The sequence below is a fragment of the Misgurnus anguillicaudatus genome, chromosome 11 (genome assembly GCF_027580225.2).
Source record: "Misgurnus anguillicaudatus chromosome 11, ASM2758022v2, whole genome shotgun sequence".
In the NCBI taxonomy this organism is placed as follows: Eukaryota; Metazoa; Chordata; class Actinopteri; order Cypriniformes; family Cobitidae; genus Misgurnus; species Misgurnus anguillicaudatus.
The window spans coordinates 738,682-762,187 of record NC_073347.2 but is presented as its reverse complement, the minus strand read 5'-3'; the positions used below and the strand labels follow the sequence as shown (position 1 = coordinate 762,187).

Below are 23,506 nucleotides of genomic sequence, written 5' to 3'. Positions count from 1 at the left end.
TCTTGAAGCCGGCAGGGAGAAACGGAGGCATGGGTATAAAGTGAGTATTTTGTTTTTCACGTCCGTCAGCTGAGCTATGGTTGTTATATTTACACCTTTGTTAGCCTATTGTATGTGAAAATAGCTTGCATTGCTAACGTCGTGCTTACTGTTTTTCCTTACATCCTATCGTCATTTCATGGAATGGGTTTTGCAAGGCGAAAGACTGGGGAAAGGACATCGACTTGTTTTACCTGCCTGTGTTGTTCAGGACATCAGACATAGATATCCAGCTCCTCACGGACATTATAGCGGCTATAAAGAAACGGATGAAGCTCTGGATCAGCTATGAGTGGGAATTGTTTATGTTTTTTTAATAAAAAGTTAAAACTCAAATTTGTTGTGGTTCGTGTTATAGTCCTTATTGTTGCTACATTAGAGTTTATAAAGAAACAGTGACAGCAATTTGAGGAAAGCATTCTTTTTTTAAAGTTTAGGTCTAAATTGTGTAACACACATAATATTTGGCTTTATTTTTAACCCAAATGATTTGGTAAATTAAGTAATGACAGCTAAATCACAGTAACAGTAATCATTGCGCCTCCACAAGTCTATAATGTATAACTTTGGTGTACAAAAGACAGGGTTAGATGAAGAAATGTATTTTTTATTATTCACAAAGGAAAAATATTGTGCCACAAGCGAAAAGAACACATTAAAATAAACAAGGACATAATTTACATCTAAAAATGTCCTGCACAAAATAAAAACAAAGCAAAACATAATAATAATTATGTGTGTATATACACACAGTATATAATAATATAAATATAAAGAGTGGGGGCAGAATCTGATTAGACACAGCAATAGAACTCAGGGAAGAGGTGATTGTTATTATTATTATTATTATTATTAGAAAGTGTCAGTCTCAGAAGTGACTTTTGAAAGAAGTCGTGGCAGCCTCCTTTGATGGTTTAGGCACTGGTGCAATGTTGGGTGGCAGTGAGGAGGTTGGCACGTTGAACACAATGTTTGGATTGAGTCTTTTGTCAATGGCCTTCTGGATGAGTTCGTCTACAAACTGTGTGGTATGAAGCTTTTCTTCAAGACCCACTGCTTGGATCTCTTGCAGAACATTTGGTTGAACCGTGCTTCTCCTGTAAAGGGTAGAAATTAGATTAGATTCAACGTTACTGTCATTATGCAGAGTACAAGTACAAAATTTGTGTCCAACCAGAACTGCAAAAAATATAGTGCAGTGTAGACAGTAGTATACTGTTCGTTTACAGAAGGTGGTTAGAGTAATATAAACAAAATATAAATGTGTGCAATTTATTAGCTGTTACCTTGTAAGGGCAGAATAAATGTGGATGTAGTAGCAGTAACCTAATAGTAGTATAAATAATATTGATTTATGCAGTGTATAAACAGAATATATTATAAGAAAAACACAATAAATATTCATATTCACCAAGAACCATATAGGTACAGCTATGGGCAGTGTGGTACCATTGTAGTGCAGGAACTAACATTGGGGAGGTATTTCAAAAGTGCGCTGTGAAAGACTTCCAGCGGCCCTGTGTGCAATTATATAAAGAGAAAGAAAGAAGAGATATAACAAATTAAAACATGATCATTAGGATTTGGAAAAACAATCAAGTGTACAAGCGCAACTTCTCACCAGTATGTTTGAACAGGGCCATCTTTTCCATGTCTCTCAGAAGCCTTTTATCAAGGACCAGCGATGACAGGTCTTGAAATGCCACAGGATGTCCTCCGTCATCTGTACACTCATGCTCATTACACACATGGTGTAGAATGGATTTCCACCGGCATTTCAGTTCCTGCATGAAAATATGATTATTATCAATAAGTCTAGAAAAATCGTTTTTCAATTCAATTCAATTCAATTCACTTCAATTCAATTTTATTTATATAGCGCTTTTCACAATTTGGTAATTGTATCAAAGCAGCTTTACATAATAGATGCAGTGAAAAGCACAGAAAATCGACAGATAGCACAACATAATAAACGATAGCACAAGCAGTTAAATTTGCTACGGCTATAAATCAACATTATAAGCAAACGTATTACTAATGTAACGTATAGAAGTTAAGCCCAAAAAGGCTGCCTCCCCGGGTTGAAAAACCCCCTAGGAGAAAAAAACCCCGGAATTTTAGCCGGGGAAGTAAAAAAAGTCATAGGAGGAAAAACCCTTGGGAGGTATATATATATATATATATATACACATTGAAACGGAAGGAGATTAAGCGGAGATTAAGCGGGTTCTGCCGGTGGTCTTTGGTCAGGCATCAGCTGGACATCACGTTGAAGAACAGCTAGTAGATCAGTTGTTTGCCGACTTTCACATGTACCGGAACTGGATCTGTTTGTCTCGTCCTCGGGATCAAGGACGAGACAGGGAGAGAGACACAGAATCTTATTAGCGTAGGGGCCGGCCACATAGAAAACAAGTGTCACACAGTAATGTGGTTTTAGTCAGCTCGGTTCCGGACAGGCTAACTATTGCTGGTTAAGTGTATTACATATAGTTAATGATTTTAGAAACGGAAACAGAACTCGTTTGACTAAGGCCAGAGGCCCCACTGCCGTCGTTAATGCTAACGTACAGTGGCAAACGGTTCTGTATGGCATGCTATTTTGGGGTCATGGGAAAGGGCCAAAATTGCAAGCCGGCCATATTTGGCAGTTAAGACTCAATCGAAAACCAATTCAAAGTTTCAGCATATTACTAAAGAGTATTAATGAGATTTACCATGCTTTGAAGTGTTGACGAAAAAAAAGGTTTTAATTTATTCATTAATTTATTTATTTATTAGGTTGTACAAGCTAGCTATTAGGAGATAAGTACCATTGTTAAAACAACTGTTTGAAAGCCTTGTTAAAGAGAAAAGTTTTAAGTCTAGATTTAAAGTTATCTACTGTCTCTGATTTTCGGACGTCGGTTGGTAAATCATTCCATAGCTTAGGGGCTAAGTAGGAAAAGGATCTGCCACCTTTAGACACTTTTGATATTTTAGGGATAATTAAGAGGCCAGAATTTTGTGACTGCAATGCACGTGATGGATTGTATTCTGATAATAATTCTCTAAGATATGAGGGTGCTAGGCCATTTAAGGCTTTGTAGGTGATTAGTAATATTTTAAATTGTATACGATATTTAACTGGTAGCCAGTGTAAAGATGCCAGAATTGGGCTTATGCGGTCATACTTCTTAGTTCGAGTAAGAACTCTTGCAGAAGCGTTTTGAACTAGCTGAAGCTTGTTGACCTGTTTTGCATGGCATCCTCCGAGTAACGAGTTACAATAGTCTATTCTAGAGGTCATAAAAGCGTGGATAAGCTTCTCTGCATCTGATGCAGACAACATATGGCGTATTTTTGAGATATTTCTAAGGTGGAAGAATGCTGTGCGGCAGACATTGGAGATATGGCTGTCGAAGGATAAACTGCTGTCGAACATCACACCTAAATTCTTAACCGTGGAGGTTGGCACCACAGTGCAGCCATTTATGGGCAACTTGTAATCTGTCATATTATATTTGTAGCGATTCGGTTCGATAACAAGTATCTCTGTCTTATTGGAGTTTAGCATAAGAAAGTTATGTGACATCCAGTCACTTATATCGCTGATGCAGTCTGATAGCTTAGAAAAATTTTGTGTTTCCCTAGGATGCGAGGAGATGTAAAGCTGTGTTTCATCGGCATAGCAGTGAAACTGTATGTTATGATTTCTGATAATATCTCCCAGAGGTAACATATATAACGAGAACAGGATAGGACCTAAAACTGATCCCTGCGGTACGCCGTATTTAACCAGGGAGTGATGTGACTCCTCCTTATTTACATAAACAAAGTGATAGCGATTGGTTAGATACGATCTGAACCAAGCTAGCGCCTGACCACTGATGCCAACATAGTTTCCTAGCCTATTAAGTAAGATTGTGTGATCTATTGTGTCAAAGGCTGCACTAAGGTCTAATAATATAAGGAGTGATATTTCACCACGGTCGGATGTTAGGAGAAGGTCATTTGTAACTCTAAGCAGCGCTGTCTCTTTGCTATGGTGGGGCCTGAATCCTGATTGGAACTTTTCATACGTACTATTATTTGCTAAGAATGTGCGTAGCTGGCTTGCCACTACCTTTTCTAATATTTTGGAAAGAAAAGGGAGATTTGAGATTGGTCTAAAGTTATTTAGATCTCCCTGGTCAAGGTTTGGTTTTTTAATGAGCGGTCTAATAACTGCTAGTTTGAAAGCTGTAGGAACGTAGCCTAATTCTAATGATGAGTTAAAGACATTTAGTACTGGGTTAGACACTATAGGGAATACCTCTTTGAGTAATTTTGTGGGAACAGGGTCCAATATACAGGACGATGATTTGGATGATGCTACTAATTTAGATAGCTCATCTATTGTAGTAGGTTTAAATGACTCAAGATGTTCGTATGGTAGGCAAGCGTTAAATGTATTACTGGGTAGAGTGGTGGCTGCTTGGGTACCTACAATGTTTTCCCTAATAATCATAATTTTCTTAGTAAAGAAGTTCATGAAGTCGTTACTATTGTGTGGGAGTTTATTAGTGGGTTCTGTTTGTTCTTTATTTCTAGTCAGTTTCGCAACTGTGCTAAAGAGGAAGCGAGGGTTATTATGATTTTCTTTAATAAGATTGCTGAGATACGTAGATCTGGCGATTTTTATAGCCTGTCTGTAGTGTTTAACACTCTCTTTCCATGCTGCACGCCATACCTCTAACTTTGTGCTTCTATAATTTCTTTCCATTTTCCTAGTTGCCTTTTTGAGTGCTGCTGTGTGATGATCATACCATGGAGCTGGCGTTTTTTCTTTGATTCTCTTTTTTCGAATTGGAGCTACGGCATCCAATGTGTTAGAACAAATACTGTTCAGGTTTTATATTACAATATCTAGATATTAAGGGTTATCAGCTACCTGTTTCATTTGGGACAGGTCTGGAAGAGTGCTAATAAAGTTATCTTTAGTGGTGGAAATTATTGTTCTGGCTAGTCGGTAGCGTATTGTGGATCGAGTGATCATATCTAGAAGTACCGTGTATGAGACAAGGCAATGGTCTGAAACTGCATCGCTCTGAGGTGATATCTCGATTTCATTAATATTGAGCCCGAGTGACAGAATTAAGTCTAATGTGTGCCTATGAGTATGCGTGGGCCCTGTCACGTTTTGTCTAATATTGAGAGAATTTAGAATATCCATAAATGCTAATCCTAATGTATCTGTTGGGTTATCAACATGTATATTAAAGTCACCAACGATAAGAGCTTTATCTACAGTGACTACGAGGTCAGACAGGAAATTTGATATTTCTTTAAGAAAATCTACATGATGGCCCGGAGGTCTATAGATTGTAGCAAGGACAAAAGAGAGCTGTTTATGGTTACGATCAGTTATTTCCATATTTAATAGCATTATTTCAAATGAATTAAATTTTAGTTCGGATTTATGGTTTACTTTAAAAAACATTTTGTATATTGTAGCTACAAAACCCCCTCTCCCCTTTAAACGCGGTTCATGTTTATAATAGTAGTCTTGTGGGGTGGATTCGTTTAAACTAATGTAATCGTCTGCTTTAAGCCAGGTTTCTGTTAAAGAGAGTGCATCTAAGTTTTGGACAGTAATTATTTCATTGACAATAGGTTCTTTATTGGTAAGCGATCTAATGTTAAGAAGGCCGAATTTTAACATTCGAGATTCATCTGTAAACGTATTGTTTTCTAATTTTATGTTAGTAAGATTTGTACGAGACGAGGTAAACGGTGCTCTGTATTCGTTTGTTCGAGGAACGCACACAGTTGAAATGTGTTGATACTCTGTTAAGATAGATTCTAAGTTCTGGGATATATGTGATCTTGACATGTCAGAGCTACTAACAGATGGACGGGTAGGCCGATCTATCTGTTTCCTGACCTGGGCCCTGGGTAGTCAAACTGTATTAGAATTTAGAGTATTGGTCAGATTTCTAGAGAGTATAGCATTTCCTTCCGATGACGGATGAAGGCCATCTCTCTTTAGCAGGTCAGGTCTCCCCCTGAAGTGTTTCCAATTATCTATAAACCCTACGTTATGCTGAGGGCACCATTTTGACATCCAGTGGTGAAGAGACACTAATCTGCTATAAGTTTCATCACCCCGGTAGGCGGGGAGGGGACCAGAGCAAATTACATTATCTGACATTGTTTTTGCAATTTCACACACCTCTTTAATAGTATCTTTGGTGATCTCTGACTGGCGGAGTCTGGTGTCATTTGCGCCGGCATGAATAACAATTTTAGAAAACTTACGCTTAGCATTAGCCAGTACTTTAAGTTTGGATCTAATGTCAGACGATCTGGCTCCCGGTATACAGTCAACTATGGTGGCTGGTGCCTCAATGTTCACGTTCTTAAGTATCGAGTCTCCAATAACAAGGGCACCTTTAACAGATGTCTCAGCCGGTGTATTGTTTAGAATGTCGAATCTGTTAGAAATTACTAGGGGGGACTTCAATGGGCATCGAATATGACTACGCCGCCTGACAGTCACCCAGTTATTCGCCCGTGTTAACTCAGTTGCCGGAACCGAGCTATGTGTACTACGCGTTACCGTAGGCGCACCCGAAACAGTGTTTGAAACATTAACATTAGCGGTCTTACTGTCCTCAACGAGCGTTCGGATGTGCGCTTCAAGTTCAGCAACCTTCTCCGTCAGCCTTACTACTTCAATACACTTAACACATGTAAACCCCTCTGTGCTGACGGAAGAAGCTAAACTGTACATGTGGCAAGCAGTGCAGGTTACAATGACAAGCGGAGTCGGAGTCTTACCGTTTTTATTTTGGGCGATGGCGTCTCTGCTCGCCTGAACGCGGTCCGTGAAGCTGCATCGAGACCGGTGCTCGCTCGCTGGCTGCCTCGTACGTCTCCGGGTGCCTGGAGCCAGGGTGATGTGAGGCACGCTGTACCGCCTGGTGCTAATGCCGGGACACAACTCCTCCACAGCTTCCCGCTCTGGTGAGGAAAGGTCTGAAAAACATACATCGGATGAGTCCGCCATTAGATCAAAAAGGAAGGCAGATTTACAGTAAACAAACAGTGAAGAAACGGTAAACAAACTTCAGCCGGCACGTTTGTTGAAGCTAGCGGGCTATATGCTAACACTAAGTGTTTACCAGTGATAAATCGATTTAGTTATAAATACTGTTGAATAATCGTCACGCTAAAGTATTCCTAAGATGAACTAGTAAGTTATATTATATAGATAGTAACAAGATAGTAAGAAAATAGGATTTGGATGATGAACTCGACGGAGCTCTGATAACAGTGTTGCCACTCTCTCTTGCGTCTCTCTCTTGCGTTATTTAATTAATAATGTACAAATGAATCAAATTAGAATCAAATGTCTTACCTTAACGTCCCCCTTACTGGTTGCACAGGAAAACCACATATGATTTAGGACAGACCTATAAAAGATAATACAATTAGTAACTTTTAACCTTGCAAACCAATGTAAACACTGACCTGGTCCATTGCAAGGAGGATTTCATTGTTCTTTTTCCCCCTTCTTCTGCATCTTCTTCCAGGAACCTGTAACTAAAGTAACTAAAGCTATAAAAATGATATGCAATACAGTAATATGCAATGATAAATTGCATATTACTATATTTTACAGTTTTACAGATAAAATGCAATGATATTTACATGTAGCATGCATAAATATTATTTAATTAATAATGTACATCTGGCAAATGTATCTGCAGTTATCTCAACCATCGAATAACTTTACAGTAATAGGCTTTCGTGCTTACGCAACTCCAGAAGTAGCTCGGTAGCTAACAGTTGTTTTATTTTGAGAACACCCAACTTATGTGTCATTATCTATCTAACGTTACTTTGCTAACAACTGTATCACTATGTAAAGGCTACTGTGTGATCAGAAATGAGTATTAGCAAGAGTCTTACCTCAAACGTAGACGAATGCGTTTGATGCCAGATGGCTCCGGCTGTTCGTTGTGTCTGTGAAGGTAAACATGAATGTAATTGCAGTGTCCTTTCGCGTGTTTCGCTTCATTCCGAGTACATTGGGTTCGATGTCTTCATGCTTGAAATGGAGACTGCAAACCTTCAGGTTTTTCAATTTTACTGCATCGTTGTCTTCTCAACACTTTGCGTGGTTAATAGCCCACAGCCATTGTTTACACCGCAGCAAATGATGAAAACTTACTGCTTGTCCTTTCCCGGTTTTGGTTGAACATCCCGGTACAACGCAACTTATCATCATTTCGATGTGGAAAAGGTAGTATTTATAATAATATATCAACTAAATCGTCGCAGACGTGTCTGTAAAAGCTGTATTTAGTCTAGTTGAATCTCCCTCCCTCCTGCCGTCTCGAACCGGTAGGCGTGACTAGGGAGTGGCCTCATAGAGCAGCGAAGCAATGCATTCTGGGACTTGGTGTTTTTCATCCACATAAGCCAAAAAACACATTTTCTGGCTTTTCTCGGCCTAGAGGGCACCAATTTCTAAAATAACTTCACACTTCTACTACATAGGTGACCCAATTTAATAAAATTTTCAAATTTAAATTGTCTGAAGAATTCCTTTAAGTATGATTAGGTCATGACTTTACTTTAAGGGGCACATCATTAATAATTAACTTATAATAAACGAACATAAATTAATGATTTGTTACTGTATTATTGTGTAGGTAATGACATTTCTTGGAGGGGTACATTGTTAAAAAGTTATCAAGTACACATTCTATACATATTCAGCTCATCTAAATCCTAATTTTTGGTGGTTTGTAAAAGAGAGGAGCAGAGGTGAAAACTGTGCAGGCATTTGGAAGGGGCAATAATGGCTTAAAAGAAGAACAAGACCACAAGACAGACCATGTGCATTTTGATAATAAGACAAGCCAGTTTACACAATAACCACAACAATAACCATTATCTGTAGCAGTGTTGCCAGATAGAGTTGATGGTTTCCAGCCCAAAACTATTCCAAAACCCGCCCAAACGCACAAAAAAACGCACAAAATATTTCAATCAACATTTTGGTTTAATTTGAGTAGCATTTAGTTATATTTACTTCCACAATTAATCCACCATACTATAGCTAGCGACACCAGAACAGAACCACACACTAAAATTACATAACTTGTTCACAACAGCTACATTATGTCCCCTCGCCCACACGCACAATGCACTTTTACAGCGTATATTTAAGTGGTTTTATTGTTATTTAAATACCCAATTCGTTAATAACAATTTCAACAATGTCTGTTTTTTATCTATTTATATGATTATTAATAATGTATTTTTACTCCTGATAAATAGGTGTGTGTGAGAGAGAGATCGTAAATAGGCTTACCTTATGCAGTAAATGCAGATCAATAATAGGCTGTTGGTTGAACTTGCAAGGATGCTGAAGAACACTATTAACATCTGAACTTTTCAGAACTATGTACAGTCTGGCTGAAGTTTATGGTGCCAGAATTGACTTAATGACAGCTGAACATTTGGTTTTGTTCACCTGAAATGCTCAGATAATTCATCCACGGCTCAACCACATGTAATTGATGTCTGTTTCTCAATCCGGCTGCAGCCTGCGGAGGTCGCATATGCAGGGTGCATACGTCATCAAGCCTGGTTTATTTTAGTTAACTGATCATAACTGATCACAACTTATAAGCAGTTATAACAATTTACTATTAACTAAGAATAAAAGTCAACTTTATAATTGTTCATATTCTGAAACAAGACAGTTTTGAAAATTGCACGTTTCAAACCCGCCCAACTGATCCCAAACCAGCCCAATTTTTGCACACCCGCCCAAGCCATTTTTTACCAGCACAATCAAATTCAAAACTGCCCAATTGGGCGGGAACCCGCCCTCTGGCAACACTGATCTGTAGGCTAACACTGATTTTAATTGATAAAGAATAGCTTCCGTCACTCTTAATGGCAACAGTGGAATAACTCATTTTAATTATGAATGCATAATTGTACATTTAATGATTAAGGTTAACTGTAAATATTGCAAGAAATCCAGTGCCACTCAATTATGTTTGTAGCTCAGCTGCAGGAGCAAATGTAAACAGTTTTGCATTACAAACCTAAACATTTTGCATAAACAAGTTATTTACGTTCTTCTAGAGAGCATGTTTGATTTGGGTTACGCAAAGTGTTAATTAATGCATTAACTAACAAACATGTATTAATGTGTAGTTAAGGTGGCTGTAATTCATGCATGAATTCATATGACTCATGACATATGGTTAGTTATTGATTAGTACATAGCTTAACTCATCATTAGTTCATAGTAAAGGGATTATTAATTTATGTATTAGTACATGATTATAGGTGTGACTTGTGCCAGGGCTATGATCGCTAATCATAGCTTACATTAACTTTTACTAACAGTGATTTTAAATGGATTTCTCCAAATAGCATGCCAAACGTGGGAAGCCCAACCTGTGCTTTTAACGCATGCCAGCGTGTAAAATATTCTCCCAAAAACACTTGGTCTTGTTTTTTCCTTTCTCTTCTTGTCATACAATTCGTAGACACTTTCTTTCTTGTGACCCTAAGACATTTTGAAAAAACACGATGAGAACACGAGCTTCAATGAATGGCTGAAGCTGTACCCCACCACACATATACACCTGATAGTGCACATGTGCAGAAAGTGATCCTAGGGACGAGCAAGTCCGACGGCCTTACGTCAACATATCATAAGAATGATTGACAACTGGGATGACCAATAGTTGAGATGATCCACCTGGAAAAAGAAAATCTTCCGCTATACCTTTAATGTAAAGCTGCTTTGAAACAATTAAACAATTATGAAAAGTGCTATATACATAAAATTAAATTGAACTCATAGTTGTTTCCCAACTTGAGAGGTCTTGTTGCTTTTGACTCTTAATTGATCTCTGGCCATTTTATCACTGTTTGCTGTTTAGTAAAACATGCTCAAAGTAGAAATTCTAAACATTTTTATTTGCCATTGTGACTGTTTTACCCAGAAATGTGATTAAAAAAAACATGGCGACCTGAAATCACTAGTCACTGTGGCTGGCACTCTGACATTTTAAGCCCAAAGTCTACTTGGCCATCCAACACATGATGTAATTTTCATTATCAGGAGGGTCTGCATTTGTTTGCACACCCCATCCACGAGCAGTGTCATTAAGAGAAAGAAATAGTCATTAATAGGTCAAACCTGGTATAGGTAGTTGAAAAATTGGTTTATCAGCTGGGTAACTTGACTTTATCCTGGTATATAATCTTGTTCAAGCTTGTAAGAGCTGATAGATCAACACCAACAAACCTGTGACCACATTCCATCTGTTTGACAACACTAAACTGGTATAGAATGGATTTTTTTTAACAAAGAGAGTATTACATGACATATTCTGTAAATAATGCAGGTAGAGAACTATTTATGTCTACATAAAATGTAAGCTGAAATTAAACATTTACTAAATAAAATGAAGAAGCTCTTGCTTGTGGCTGGAGAGTGAGCTTTTATCATAATTATGTCAACTATATATTGCAGTGTTTAGTAAACTACAAAGGGATGTTGTGTCATTTTGTTTTTACAGGCAATTTCATTTCTCACCCCACTGGCTGTAATATTTGTGGTGAAAATTATACAGAGGACAGACAAAACAGAAATTAAAGAAGCTTGTTTAGGTGAGTACCCTAGTCAAATCCTAAATAATTTTTTTGCATATTTATTAGGGCCCGAGCACCAAGGAGCAGGCCAGAATGGCACTGTACACTGTCAAAAATAAAGGTACAAAGCTGTCACTGGGGCAGTACCCTTTAAAAAAGGTCCTAATATGTACCATTTAGGTACAAATTGGTAGTTCAAAGTTTTAAAGATCGCTCTGAATGGGATTTCTATGAAAAGTCAGTCACAAAAATGGAATTATCTCTGCTTTTTGCTCAAAATGTGGTGTTTTTGCAGAAACCTACCCATATTCAAAAGCTGATTACAAAAGAACCACTTAACTCATTCACCGCCATTGACGAGTTATCTCGTCATTTATGAGTTCATATTTAACTAATAAATATGCCTTTTTGGACGAATTTCAAAGTGAAAGTGTAATATCGCAAATCGAATTTATCAAAAACGGAAGTTAAAAAGATTTAATGGTTATTTTAACTGCCTTTATGTTTGATAGTCATTCTGAGTCTGATCTCTAACATAAATTCCTTTACAAAAACGCAATTTTTTAAGCTTTTTGCTCAAAATGTTCTATTTTTGAAGAGAAATATCCATATTTTAGTGGTTAAATTAAGTAGAAAAAGTAAATATATAATGAAACGTTTTTTCCCCATTTTGTTTGTTTGTTTGTTTGTTTGTTTATTGTTTGTTTGAAAGCAGAGGGTGTGTTCTTTAATTTAATATAATTTGTATGTTTATATATTTATAGAAAATGATTTTTCCTGCAAGGAATTTTGTGAAAACTTTGTTAAAATCACAAAAATGCAGGTGGGCAACTTTTCTCAAAAAGGCTGGCGGTGAATGAGGTAAGGTAGGATGAAACGTTTTTTTTTTGTTTGAAAGCAGAGGGTCTGTTCTTTCATTTGGTATATTGTATGTTTATATATTTAAAGAAGAAAATTTTCTGGAAGGCATTAAACTTTGGTGAAAATCATGAAAAACGCTGGCGCTGGCTGGCAACTTTTTTAAAAAACGCTGGCGGTGTTTATTTTCATAAATCAGTACGCAGCAACAGTGGTGCAGTGATACTTATGTAATGTGGTCTGAACCGTGAGGTTACCGCACTGATCTATATAAATGACTGGATTGCGCATAGAACGCTTAACGTAACAGCGTGAGGTGAAGCCAGCGCAGAGTTCGAGCCGCCATTTTGGTATACCCAACTGGCAGACGGCGTCATTGACTTCCGTTCAAAATCGTGTTTTAAATTCACCTGCTTTACAGCGTATCAGTCACGCATGATTATTTTTAGGATATGTGTACCTAAATTAACTGTTAATTCTGGTGTTATTTGCAATGTTTATGCTTTAATCGGGCAGGAAAATGGATTTATAAAAAACGTTAAGGTGAGTGTGTCTGCTGCATTCTGTTAATGACACGGGTATAAATAAAGTTTTTTTTACATTCAGCTACACGGTCAGCATTATTTCTCTAAATAAGTTTAGGTAACTTGTAAGTTTAGATAACATAAAACCAGCAAATTATTGCATGCACATACGGTACAAAGTATGATTTTTTATTTAGATTTCAGAATGAGCATGTTTGTCATTAATACTAAATATGCTGCAGTCTGTCTGGTGATCTGATACTGTAATGAAGATGAATGTATAATAACTGATTAAAAACTAAAATGTACAACTTTCAGTAAATAACTATGTACATGCTTAGGACGTTTGTGTTGTAATAATGTAGAGGGTAACTTCAGATTAGTCTAGTAAAGGGATTTTTTATCATTAAAATCTGATCGCGTCCATTAATAGAATGTTTGGGTATACCAACATGGCAGCGCGGTGGCTTCACAGTTGTGACGTCATGCGCAATCCAGTCATTTATATAGATCAGTGGGTTACCGGTGTTTTTTATCACGGCTTAGAACGCGTTTCAACCAATCAGAATGAAGAACTGCCCGTTTTATAATTATTCTTTAGCATCGGGATCACTAGACGAGAGCTAAATAGCTTTATTTTTATGAAAACCAACATTTCTTTAATTGTGTTACCTGTCGTAGTTAGCCCGTGCGCATTCATTCGGACCAATTTTCCGTCACAAATGGAGAGAATACCAATTGGAAGTACTCATCCCTATGTTCTATTCGTTCCCTTCGAAGATCAGAGTTGCGCAATTGTGTCTCATTGTGTGACGGCTAAAATACACTTGGAGAATTTACATTTTATCTGGAGTGAGTTTAAGTGGCGTTCCCTTCCCGAAGTGCCCTTTAAGGGCGCAAAAACGCAGTTTTGAATTCGACCATGCTATCTCTCATCAGGCTTGGCGGTGCAGAAGCGATTCTAGGTTTTTAATATTTTTTTAGGGGCTGATTTCAATTGTTTTTTTATAATATAATTGGATTTTATACTAACCTTAATGCAGTATTTCATTGTATTAAAATATGTGTATAACATCTGTGTGCATATACTGACTGCCTTTAATATATTTTGTGCATGACTGCATTTTCCTCTAACGCAACATTCACACCAAGTTCCATTAAATGAATGTAATGACCAAGCACTTTAGATAAACAATGGGTTATTTTTTTTTAACAGTGGATAGGGAATCGTCTTGATTTGTTCCGCATCAATTCAATTCAATTTTATTTACATAGCGCTTTTCACAATTTGGTAATTGTATCAAAGCAGCTTTACATAATAGATGCAGTGAAAAGCACAGAAAATCAACAGATAGCACAACATAATACACGATAGCACAAGCAGCTAAATTTGCTGCGGCTATAAATCAACATTATAAGCGAACATATTGCTAAAGTAACGTATAGATGTTAAGCCCAAGAATGCTGCCTCCCCGGGTTGAAAAACCCCCTAGGAGAAAAAAAATCCCGGATTTTAAGCCGGGGGAGTAAAAAAAGTCCTAGGAGGGAAAAACCCTTGGGAGATATATATACATTGAAACGGATAAGGAGATTAAGCGGAGATTAAGCGGGTTCTGCCGACTTTCACATTTACCGGAACTGGATCTGTTTGTCTCATTGTCCTCGGGATCGAGGACAAGACAGAATGAGAGAAACAAAATCTTATTAGCGTAGGGGCCGTTCACATGAGAAGCAAGTATCACACAGTGATGTGGTTTTAGTCACCTCGGTTCCGGACAGGCTAACTATTGCTGGTTAAGTGTATTACATATAGTTGATGATTTTAGAAAATTTGTGGGCCCAGGGCGAGTCTATGTATGGGGCCCCCCATATGATCTTTAAAACAGAAACTCGTTTGACTAAGGCCAGAGGCCCCACTGCCGTCGTTAATACTAACGTATAGTGGCAAACGGTTCTGTATGACATACTATTCTCAAGATCATGGGAAAAAGCCAAAATTGCAACCCGACCATATGTGGAAATTAAGACTCAACCGACAACGAATTCAAAGTTTCAGCATATTACTAAAGAGTATTAAAGATACAATTTCACTACTTTTTCTAATATTTTGGAAAGAAAAGGGAGATTTGAGATTGGTCTAAAGTTATTAAGATCTCCCTGGTCAAGGTGTGTTTTTTTAATGAGCGGTCTAATAACTGCTAGTTTGAAAGCTGTTGGAATCACAGTATGTAAAATGTTTTTATAATATTGAACATATGCTGTCAGCGCTCGCACAGATTTTAATTGAGCACGAGGTGACAAAATCGCTGGACAAAGATGAAGGATGGATTTCTAAAAAGGGCTCAGGTAAAATCTACGCTTAAAAATCTAGGCTTGAAAGGGATGCAGGGGGGCTCGGTAGTGCCCGCTGTAATGTTAAAACAAATATTGTTGCACAGATCATTCAAACATATATGCACATGTACAAAAGTTGGTACGTGTATAGATCTTATTGACCCAAACAACTTTCCATCTCTAATCTATTAGCTCCACACAACAAGAAGTTGGTTATTTTGGATTGTTTCAAAAGTGCATGCGGTGAACTTTTATATACATTTAAAAGTACATTGTTAACACTTTACTTGACATAAACCAATACATCATAACTCAGTCTTATCTGTTCTTATGCATCTGATTGGACAACCTTATGATCTAGCCTGAGTATGGACATGTAGCATGTATTCTATGGGCCCTATCTTGCACCCAGCGCAATTGACTTTGTCAGTGATGCATGTATCATTCGTATTTTGCACCGGCGCACAGCAAGTTTTTCCCTCCACAGACGCACGTCGGCAAACTAGGGAATGAACTTGCACTCCCTGGGCGGTTCAACACAAAAAAGGAGGCGTGTTCCGGCGCAAACCATCCCTGATGGTATTTTGCAATTTAAAAAACAATTGTGCCACTGACCAAAAAAAAAACTAGTCTAAAATCAGTGGTGCGTGGTTCATTATGCTATATTAAGGGCGCATGCTTGACCATAATGTATAGCATGCAAAACGCGCACACACTTTGCTTATCTAACCTACACAGAGGCAACAGTTATTTTTGCAAATCATAAATTGTTACAATAAAAAATATTAACAGATGAGATAAGGGAAATCATAGTGGTGAGCATTGTGGTGTGTGGCTGCGTTAAAAAATTCTCATGCAAATAACGATAAAAATATTTTCATACGTTTTTTGTGTGGCTGTATTACGTTTATTTTATGTAAATAATAATTTAAATGTTTTCATAAGAAACCTTAATGTATATGAACTTGATTTGCAAGTGTACTTTGTGGTTGGACCTTGCTTGCGTTTCTTGGGTCCGATTTCAAAGCCACCAAACCCTTTCAGCGGTGAGGGTGGACGCAGCGATGTCCTCTGCTGGCGTCAGGTCATGTGTAGAGGCAGATCCACCTCCCGTTACACGGTGTGCCCGATTTATGCTGGCAAGCTTGGGATTCCCCCGTCTCCTGACATCATTGTAGCCCTTGGCGCAACGATAGGGATGTCAGCTGATGAGACAATTGTGGCTATATTTCCTCTCACGCCTGTTTAACCTACGCTGATTTGGTCGGGTTTCTCCTATCCCCATATAAAAAAACTTCTCTGTCTTTGACTGCTCTTACAAGACCCGGCTGTGAACTGCTCCTCGCGTGCGCCTGGTAAATCCGTCATAATAATAGCAACCCGCCGTGGAACTTGCGCCCTTGCATTTAAAGGGAATGTTGGATAGCGTTCTGATTGGTTTATTTGACGTTACGCCCAAACCACACCTATGAATAATGAACCTACTTCAGACAAACACCTTATTGATTTACGCCTGGCACAAGAGTTATTTCTCCCGCCGGGAAAATAGCAACAGCGCCCAAGATCCACCCACAAAGTCACTTGCGCTTTGCGCTTCGCACTTGCGTTTCAGATCGTTAAAATAGGGCCCATTATGTGTTAATACTAATTGAAGAGTTTGGTTCCAAAACGCAATAAATCCATTTTGACAATTTTGGTAAAAACGTGTTTTCTATACCAAGAAAGTGACAAGATGAAAACCACTATTTTCTGTTACAAACTTTCACATAGCATCTTTAGGTTATAAAAACATAAAAAATTCAAATCCATAACTTGATTTTTAAAGATTTATTATAAAAACTGATTATTTTTTCCACAAAATGCAATAAATCCATGACAAGTTTTTATTCAAAGGTGTGAATGGTCCTACAGAGACGCAAGGAATGTCTTTGATGAGACCATATGAAATACTCTTTTAGATCCAAGACAGGCAGGAAGCCCTTAAAATTCAATTCAATTTTATTTATGTAGCGCTTTTCACAATTGTTAATTGTTGCAAAGCAGCTTTACATGAGTAGATGAAGAGGAGAACACAGAAAATCAATAGATAATATAAGAAGTAGAATATAGCAGCTAAGGTTAAACCGTACAAGCGAGCGTATTAATAATGTAACGTATACAGTAAAGTGCTAAGTTAAGCCAAAGTTGGCTCGCTCCTCCTGGGACAAAAAAATCCCCTAGGAGAAAACCCGGTGGGAAAAACTCCTAGAAGGACAAAAACCCTATATATATATATAGTTTTTTGTGTGGCTGTATTACGTTTATTTTATGTAAATAATAATTTAAATGTTTTCATAAGAAACCTTAATGTATATGAACTTGATTTGCAAGTGTACTTTGTGGTTGGACCTTGCTTGCGTTTCTTGGGTCCGATTTCAAAGCCACCAAACCCTTTCAGCGGTGAGGGTGGACGCAGCGATGTCCTCTGCTGGCGTCAGGTCATGTGTAGAGGCAGATCCACCTCCCGTTACACGGTGTGCCCGATTTATGCTGGCAAGCTTGGGATTCCCCCGTCTCCTGACATCATTGTAGCCCTTGGCGCAACGATAGGGATGTCAGCTGATGAGACAATTGTGGCTATATTTCCTCTCACGCCTGTTTAACCTACGCTGATTTGGTCGGGTTTCTCCTATCCCCATATAAAAAAACTTCTCTGTCTTTGACTGCTCTTACAAGACCCGGCTGTGAACTGCTCCTCGCGTGCGCCTGGTAAATCCGTCATAATAATAGCAACCCGCCGTGGAACTTGCGCCCTTGCATTTAAAGGGAATGTTGGATAGCGTTCTGATTGGTTTATTTGACGTTACGCCCAAACCACACCTATGAATAATGAACCTACTTCAGACAAACACCTTATTGATTTACGCCTGGCACAAGAGTTATTTCTCCCGCCGGGAAAATAGCAACAGCGCCCAAGATCCACCCACAAAGTCACTTGCGCTTTGCGCTTCGCACTTGCGTTTCAGATCGTTAAAATAGGGCCCATTATGTGTTAATACTAATTGAAGAGTTTGGTTCCAAAACGCAATAAATCCATTTTGACAATTTTGGTAAAAACGTGTTTTCTATACCAAGAAAGTGACAAGATGAAAACCACTATTTTCTGTTACAAACTTTCACATAGCATCTTTAGGTTATAAAAACATAAAAAATTCAAATCCATAACTTGATTTTTAAAGATTTATTATAAAAACTGATTATTTTTTCCACAAAATGCAATAAATCCATGACAAGTTTTTATTCAAAGGTGTGAATGGTCCTACAGAGACGCAAGGAATGTCTTTGATGAGACCATATGAAATACTCTTTTAGATCCAAGACAGGCAGGAAGCCCTTAAAATTCAATTCAATTTTATTTATGTAGCGCTTTTCACAATTGTTAATTGTTGCAAAGCAGCTTTACATGAGTAGATGAAGAGGAGAACACAGAAAATCAATAGATAATATAAGAAGTAGAATATAGCAGCTAAGGTTAAACCGTACAAGCGAGCGTATTAATAATGTAACGTATACAGTAAAGTGCTAAGTTAAGCCAAAGTTGGCTCGCTCCTCCTGGGACAAAAAAATCCCCTAGGAGAAAACCCGGTGGGAAAAACTCCTAGAAGGACAAAAACCCTATATATATATATATATATATATATATATATATATATATATATATATATATATATATATATATATATATATATATATATATATATATATATATATATATATATATATATCGTTTGTCGCGCATGGGCTGGGCATCGCGTTGAAGGACAGCCAGTAGATCAGTGGTGCGATGACCTTCACAGCAACAGGAACTGGGTCTGTTTGTCTCATTGTCCTCGGGGTCGAGGACGAGACTGGGAGACAAAAACAGAGTTCTATTAGCGTAGGGGCCGTTCGCATGTAATGCAAGTGTCATACAATATAGTGGTTTAAGTCAGCTCGGTTCCAGACAGGCTAACTATTGTGGCAATAGTATATTACCCATATGAGATATGTGAGTGCTTTGTTCTAGACAAAATAACTACTGCGGGAAAAGTACATTTACTGGACATTTTATGTGAATGCTTTGTTAAAGAAGAATGTCTTAAAGTGCCCATCTTATGACAGCTTTTCCACAAGTTAAATAGGTGTATGAGTTCCATAAAGCATGTTTAAAAAAGTTGTTTGCTCGAAATAGCTTGTAGGAAAAGAAAAGATTGTTACCCATTTCTAGGAACCTCTGTTTCAGGGCAGTTCAGATTGTGCCGTTTTGAGCTAGTCATTACATATTTATGAGCTGCTGCTCCTTTGATCACGCCCCACTACTAACGTCATGTGCGCGTGCATAGTGATATCGTGAGCAGTAGAGACCATACTGTGTTATTATTTTATATATTATTATTATTAACGGTTTATGTTGCCAACAGACAAATCAAGCAGAAAAGTATCACTAATAAGTAACGTTACACTAAAGGAGAAGAAACTCATGACACACAATGATTCCAGAGTAAATTGTGATGTGGGAGTTTCAACAATAAACGCGTTTTCCCTGGACAATACTAACATATTCCAGCTATAAAACATATTCAAACGCATTATTTTCGCAAATTACAGAAATTAAGACCCGGTGGGGGATGTATAATGCTTGTGGACCGCGTAATTGCTAGAAGCTAGCGGGAGGTCCGGACTGTAACAGTTATGAGAGGCTCAGGGGTTAGCCTCGTCAGAAAAGCCGGGGCGGTAAGGCCCGGTCTCGGTTAGTTTGGCAAAACACTTTTAGTTTGGCAAAGCACTATTACTTAGTTCTTGTAGAATTGTAAAATAAAGCCGTTAAATATTTTTTTAAACTTTCGAAACCACACTGCAAACTCTCTAGCCTGCAAAATATCTATATAGCCTAACTTAAACAATTTTAACATCACTATACATTTAAAAGGTATAATTTACGGGATTAGCAGTGTTTCCGCTATATACATTCAACCGTGGCGGGCCGCCACGCCTAAAACATCCCCGCCACGTCTGCGGTTGAGGATAGAAGGGATACAGCAAACGAAATCTCGCCGGATGAGCACTGTTTTATCCTAATCCTTCACCCAAACCCAACTCTACACACAAAATTTCACAGGATTGTAGAATGTATTTGTCTCTCATTTAGCCAGAGCCGCTGTTTTCATCCTAAAAATCCTACCTCCAAATCTAATCCTAAACTTTTCGGCATTTTCTGTATCCCTTCTAGACAAAACCCACGGCGGCAGCTCGCAATAAATAAAGTTACCGAAATGTCCGCCCTGCCAGACTGGCTGTTTTAAAGAAATAAATTCCTTTCTGGATTCGCGTTGTTCACTCATTTATAATAAATAAATCTCCTAAAATATCATCATTTCCCCCATGGGTTTAGTTTCATGCACAAATAGATTTAAATCAACAGATGATGATTAGGCTACGTCTCTGTTTTGAGAAATAATAATAAAATAAATAAGCCTACACGAAATATGTTATAATTATCAGATTGACAAAACGAATAAAAAAGTATTTGAGTTGCTGTTCTTTTTTTTGTGACGCGCTGTTAAACCAAAGCAGCAGAAAGCACGTCGTGTTTTTAATGATTTTAAATAAGCACAAGGTTTTCTCCTTATTGTGAGTTTACACAAATAAAAATAAAAAATTTTTTAGTTTCGAATGTTATTTTACTTCTATCTGTATGGCAATAAATGAAGGGTAATTTAAGTTGCAAGGTCATCACGCATATGCTTTTCACATGCGCATATACACGGACGCAGCGCTGGGCTGCGAGAAAAGACATGATTAAACTTTCGATTTAACATATTACGAGTTTTTTGGACATTAATTTGTAATCACTGTACTCATATTATCAACTTATCTGGTCATTAGTTATTCAGAATATAGGCTATAAGCGCAGCGCGCTGCTGACCGCTCAGCTGTCAGTCAATCTTCTGTGCTTCAGATCGACCCTCACAAAGTTTCACATTAAATGATAAGATGTTTGTCCAAAAACAAAAGGCTAAACACTGAATACTACTTATATGGGACTGCAAGACATTAATAGTCGAATCTGTTTGGAAGGAAACTTACATTATTCCCATGGAAGAGACGGACGTTGGTAATTAAAACTTGAGGCAGACGGTGAGACGGTTTCATATATGTTTTCAGACAGCAGGATTGGCGTACCCGCGGGTGAACCGCATAATATTTGATGTAACGGGTGTAATAATATTAAGTGTCATTTGCGTTGTAGATGCAGGTCGGGACTCAATAAGAAAGAGTAGGCTAAACTGCAGGTCTAACATCCAAGACCAAAATTCGACTCGATTCCGATAGGTAGCAGTTTTTAAATGGCTTATTTGTGTTTAAGCTCTGTCTGAAGAACGTTAAAGGTTTATATTTAGCTGCGCGATTTGCGGTGTGACCGGGTCGGGCTCTTTATGTCAAACAGGCCGAGTGTGGAATGCTGGAATAAATTGCTGCTGATGTCGGATAACTGGTCAGGTGTTCTGTCAAATCACAGCGGTGCGGATTATCAAACAGGACTGTGCGTGACTTTGCAACAGCTCTGTAACGCTAAACATGAGCACGAACTTGCACACTACATTAAAACTACAATGAAAGATCCGTATGAAGCTATAAAATATAAAACTTATGTATTTTTTAAGAAAATACAGTTTAGAGTAAACATAGAAAAGCAATATGCTATAAATATAAGGAAAAGTAAATGACAGCATGAAAATGATAAAAAAAATACATGTTAGTTTACTGTAGCCTATATTCTACATTAAAAAAAATTATGTACATTTATAATCATCATGGGCGCCCCCTGCCGCCACAGCTGGAAAAAATCCTAGAGGAAACATTAGCATCAATGTATGATCTCTGTTTTGAGATATAGATCCTCTTATGTAGTATTTTGTGACAGAAGATGACAACATGCAAAATATAACGTGACTTCTTACCTTTTTTCGATCGCAAATCGAATCCAGTCTGTTTCAGATGTGTGAATGATCCATGAAAGTCCAATAAAATACATTCAATGACCATTTTTGTCCACAAATGCATATAATCCATGAAATATAGATACATAGTGACCGTCTGTTATAGTCTGTGATAGTCTGTTGTTTACATCACATTTCGGTAACACACTGTATATAAGATTACTTATATATTACGCATTAAAACTTTGTTTTTAAAAGTAGGCAAGAGTATAATCCATAATATCCAGAGCCATATCCATGGCTCTGATAATATCCAAATTGCTGTTATTTCCGTGAGACATGATGACAGCACGGGGTGACTGCTCTCTCTGTGCTCTCTCTAGCTCCCTGGTGGGTGGAGACCTGCGAGTGGGGTGGTGGGCAGGTAAATTCAAACTGAGTGTGACGAAGCGGTTTGTTACGTCACAACGGAGCTGAGTTTAAACTCGCGCAATCTGAGACTCAAGGCAGAGGACATTCAGAAACCTGTATCTCACTCAAAACAACATGGATGGATTTTTTTCCAAGTTTGTACGCGTGTGGGAGCATCAGAGACACAAATGAACACCCCAAAACCCAGAAAAAGTGAGTTTCTCATAATATGGGCACTTTAAGTTTAGATTTAAATTGATCGACTGTGTCTGATACTCGAACATTATTTGTTAAATCATTCCAGAGCTTAGGGGCCAAGTAGGAAAAGGATCTACCACCTTTAGACACTTTTGATATTCTAGGGATAATTAAGTGACCAGAATTTTGTGATCGCAGTTTACGTGGTGGATTGTATTCTGATAGTAGTTCTATATACGAGGGCGCTAGGCCATTTAAGGCTTTGTAGGTGATTAATAATATTTTAAATTGTATGCGATATTTAACTGGTAGCCAGTGTAAAGATGCCAAAATTGGACTTATGTGGTCATACTTTTTAGATCGAGTAAGCACTCTTGTGGCGGTGTTTTGAACCAGCTGTAGCTTGTTTGCATGGCATTCCCAGAGTAACGAGTTACAATAGTCTATTCTAGAGGTCATAAAAGCATGGATAAAATTCTCTGCATCTGATGGAGACAGCATATGGTGTATTTTTGAGATACACTCCTG

At 37.9% G+C, this 23,506-nt stretch overlaps 1 protein-coding gene and 1 long non-coding RNA gene across 4 annotated transcripts in view; one reads left to right on the top strand and one right to left on the bottom strand.

The window, feature by feature from the left end:
* plpp4 (phospholipid phosphatase 4) overlaps nt 1–23,506 on the top strand; it is a 225,294-nt gene that overhangs the window by 88,447 nt on the left and 113,341 nt on the right. For all 3 annotated transcript variants that reach the window (XM_073872786.1, XM_055170570.2, XM_055170571.2), the window contains exon 3: nt 11,622–11,712. In XM_073872786.1, coding sequence (XP_073728887.1) covers nt 11,622–11,712 — 91 coding nt within the window. The remainder of the gene's footprint in view (nt 1–11,621; nt 11,713–23,506) is intronic.
* Nucleotides 200–8,752, bottom strand: LOC141368744 (uncharacterized). Its single transcript, XR_012371954.1, has 5 exons — nt 7,129–8,752; nt 6,841–7,038; nt 1,661–1,823; nt 1,489–1,556; nt 200–1,136 (listed from the first exon to the last, which is right to left on the bottom strand). It is a non-coding gene; the product is annotated as an uncharacterized lncRNA (long non-coding RNA).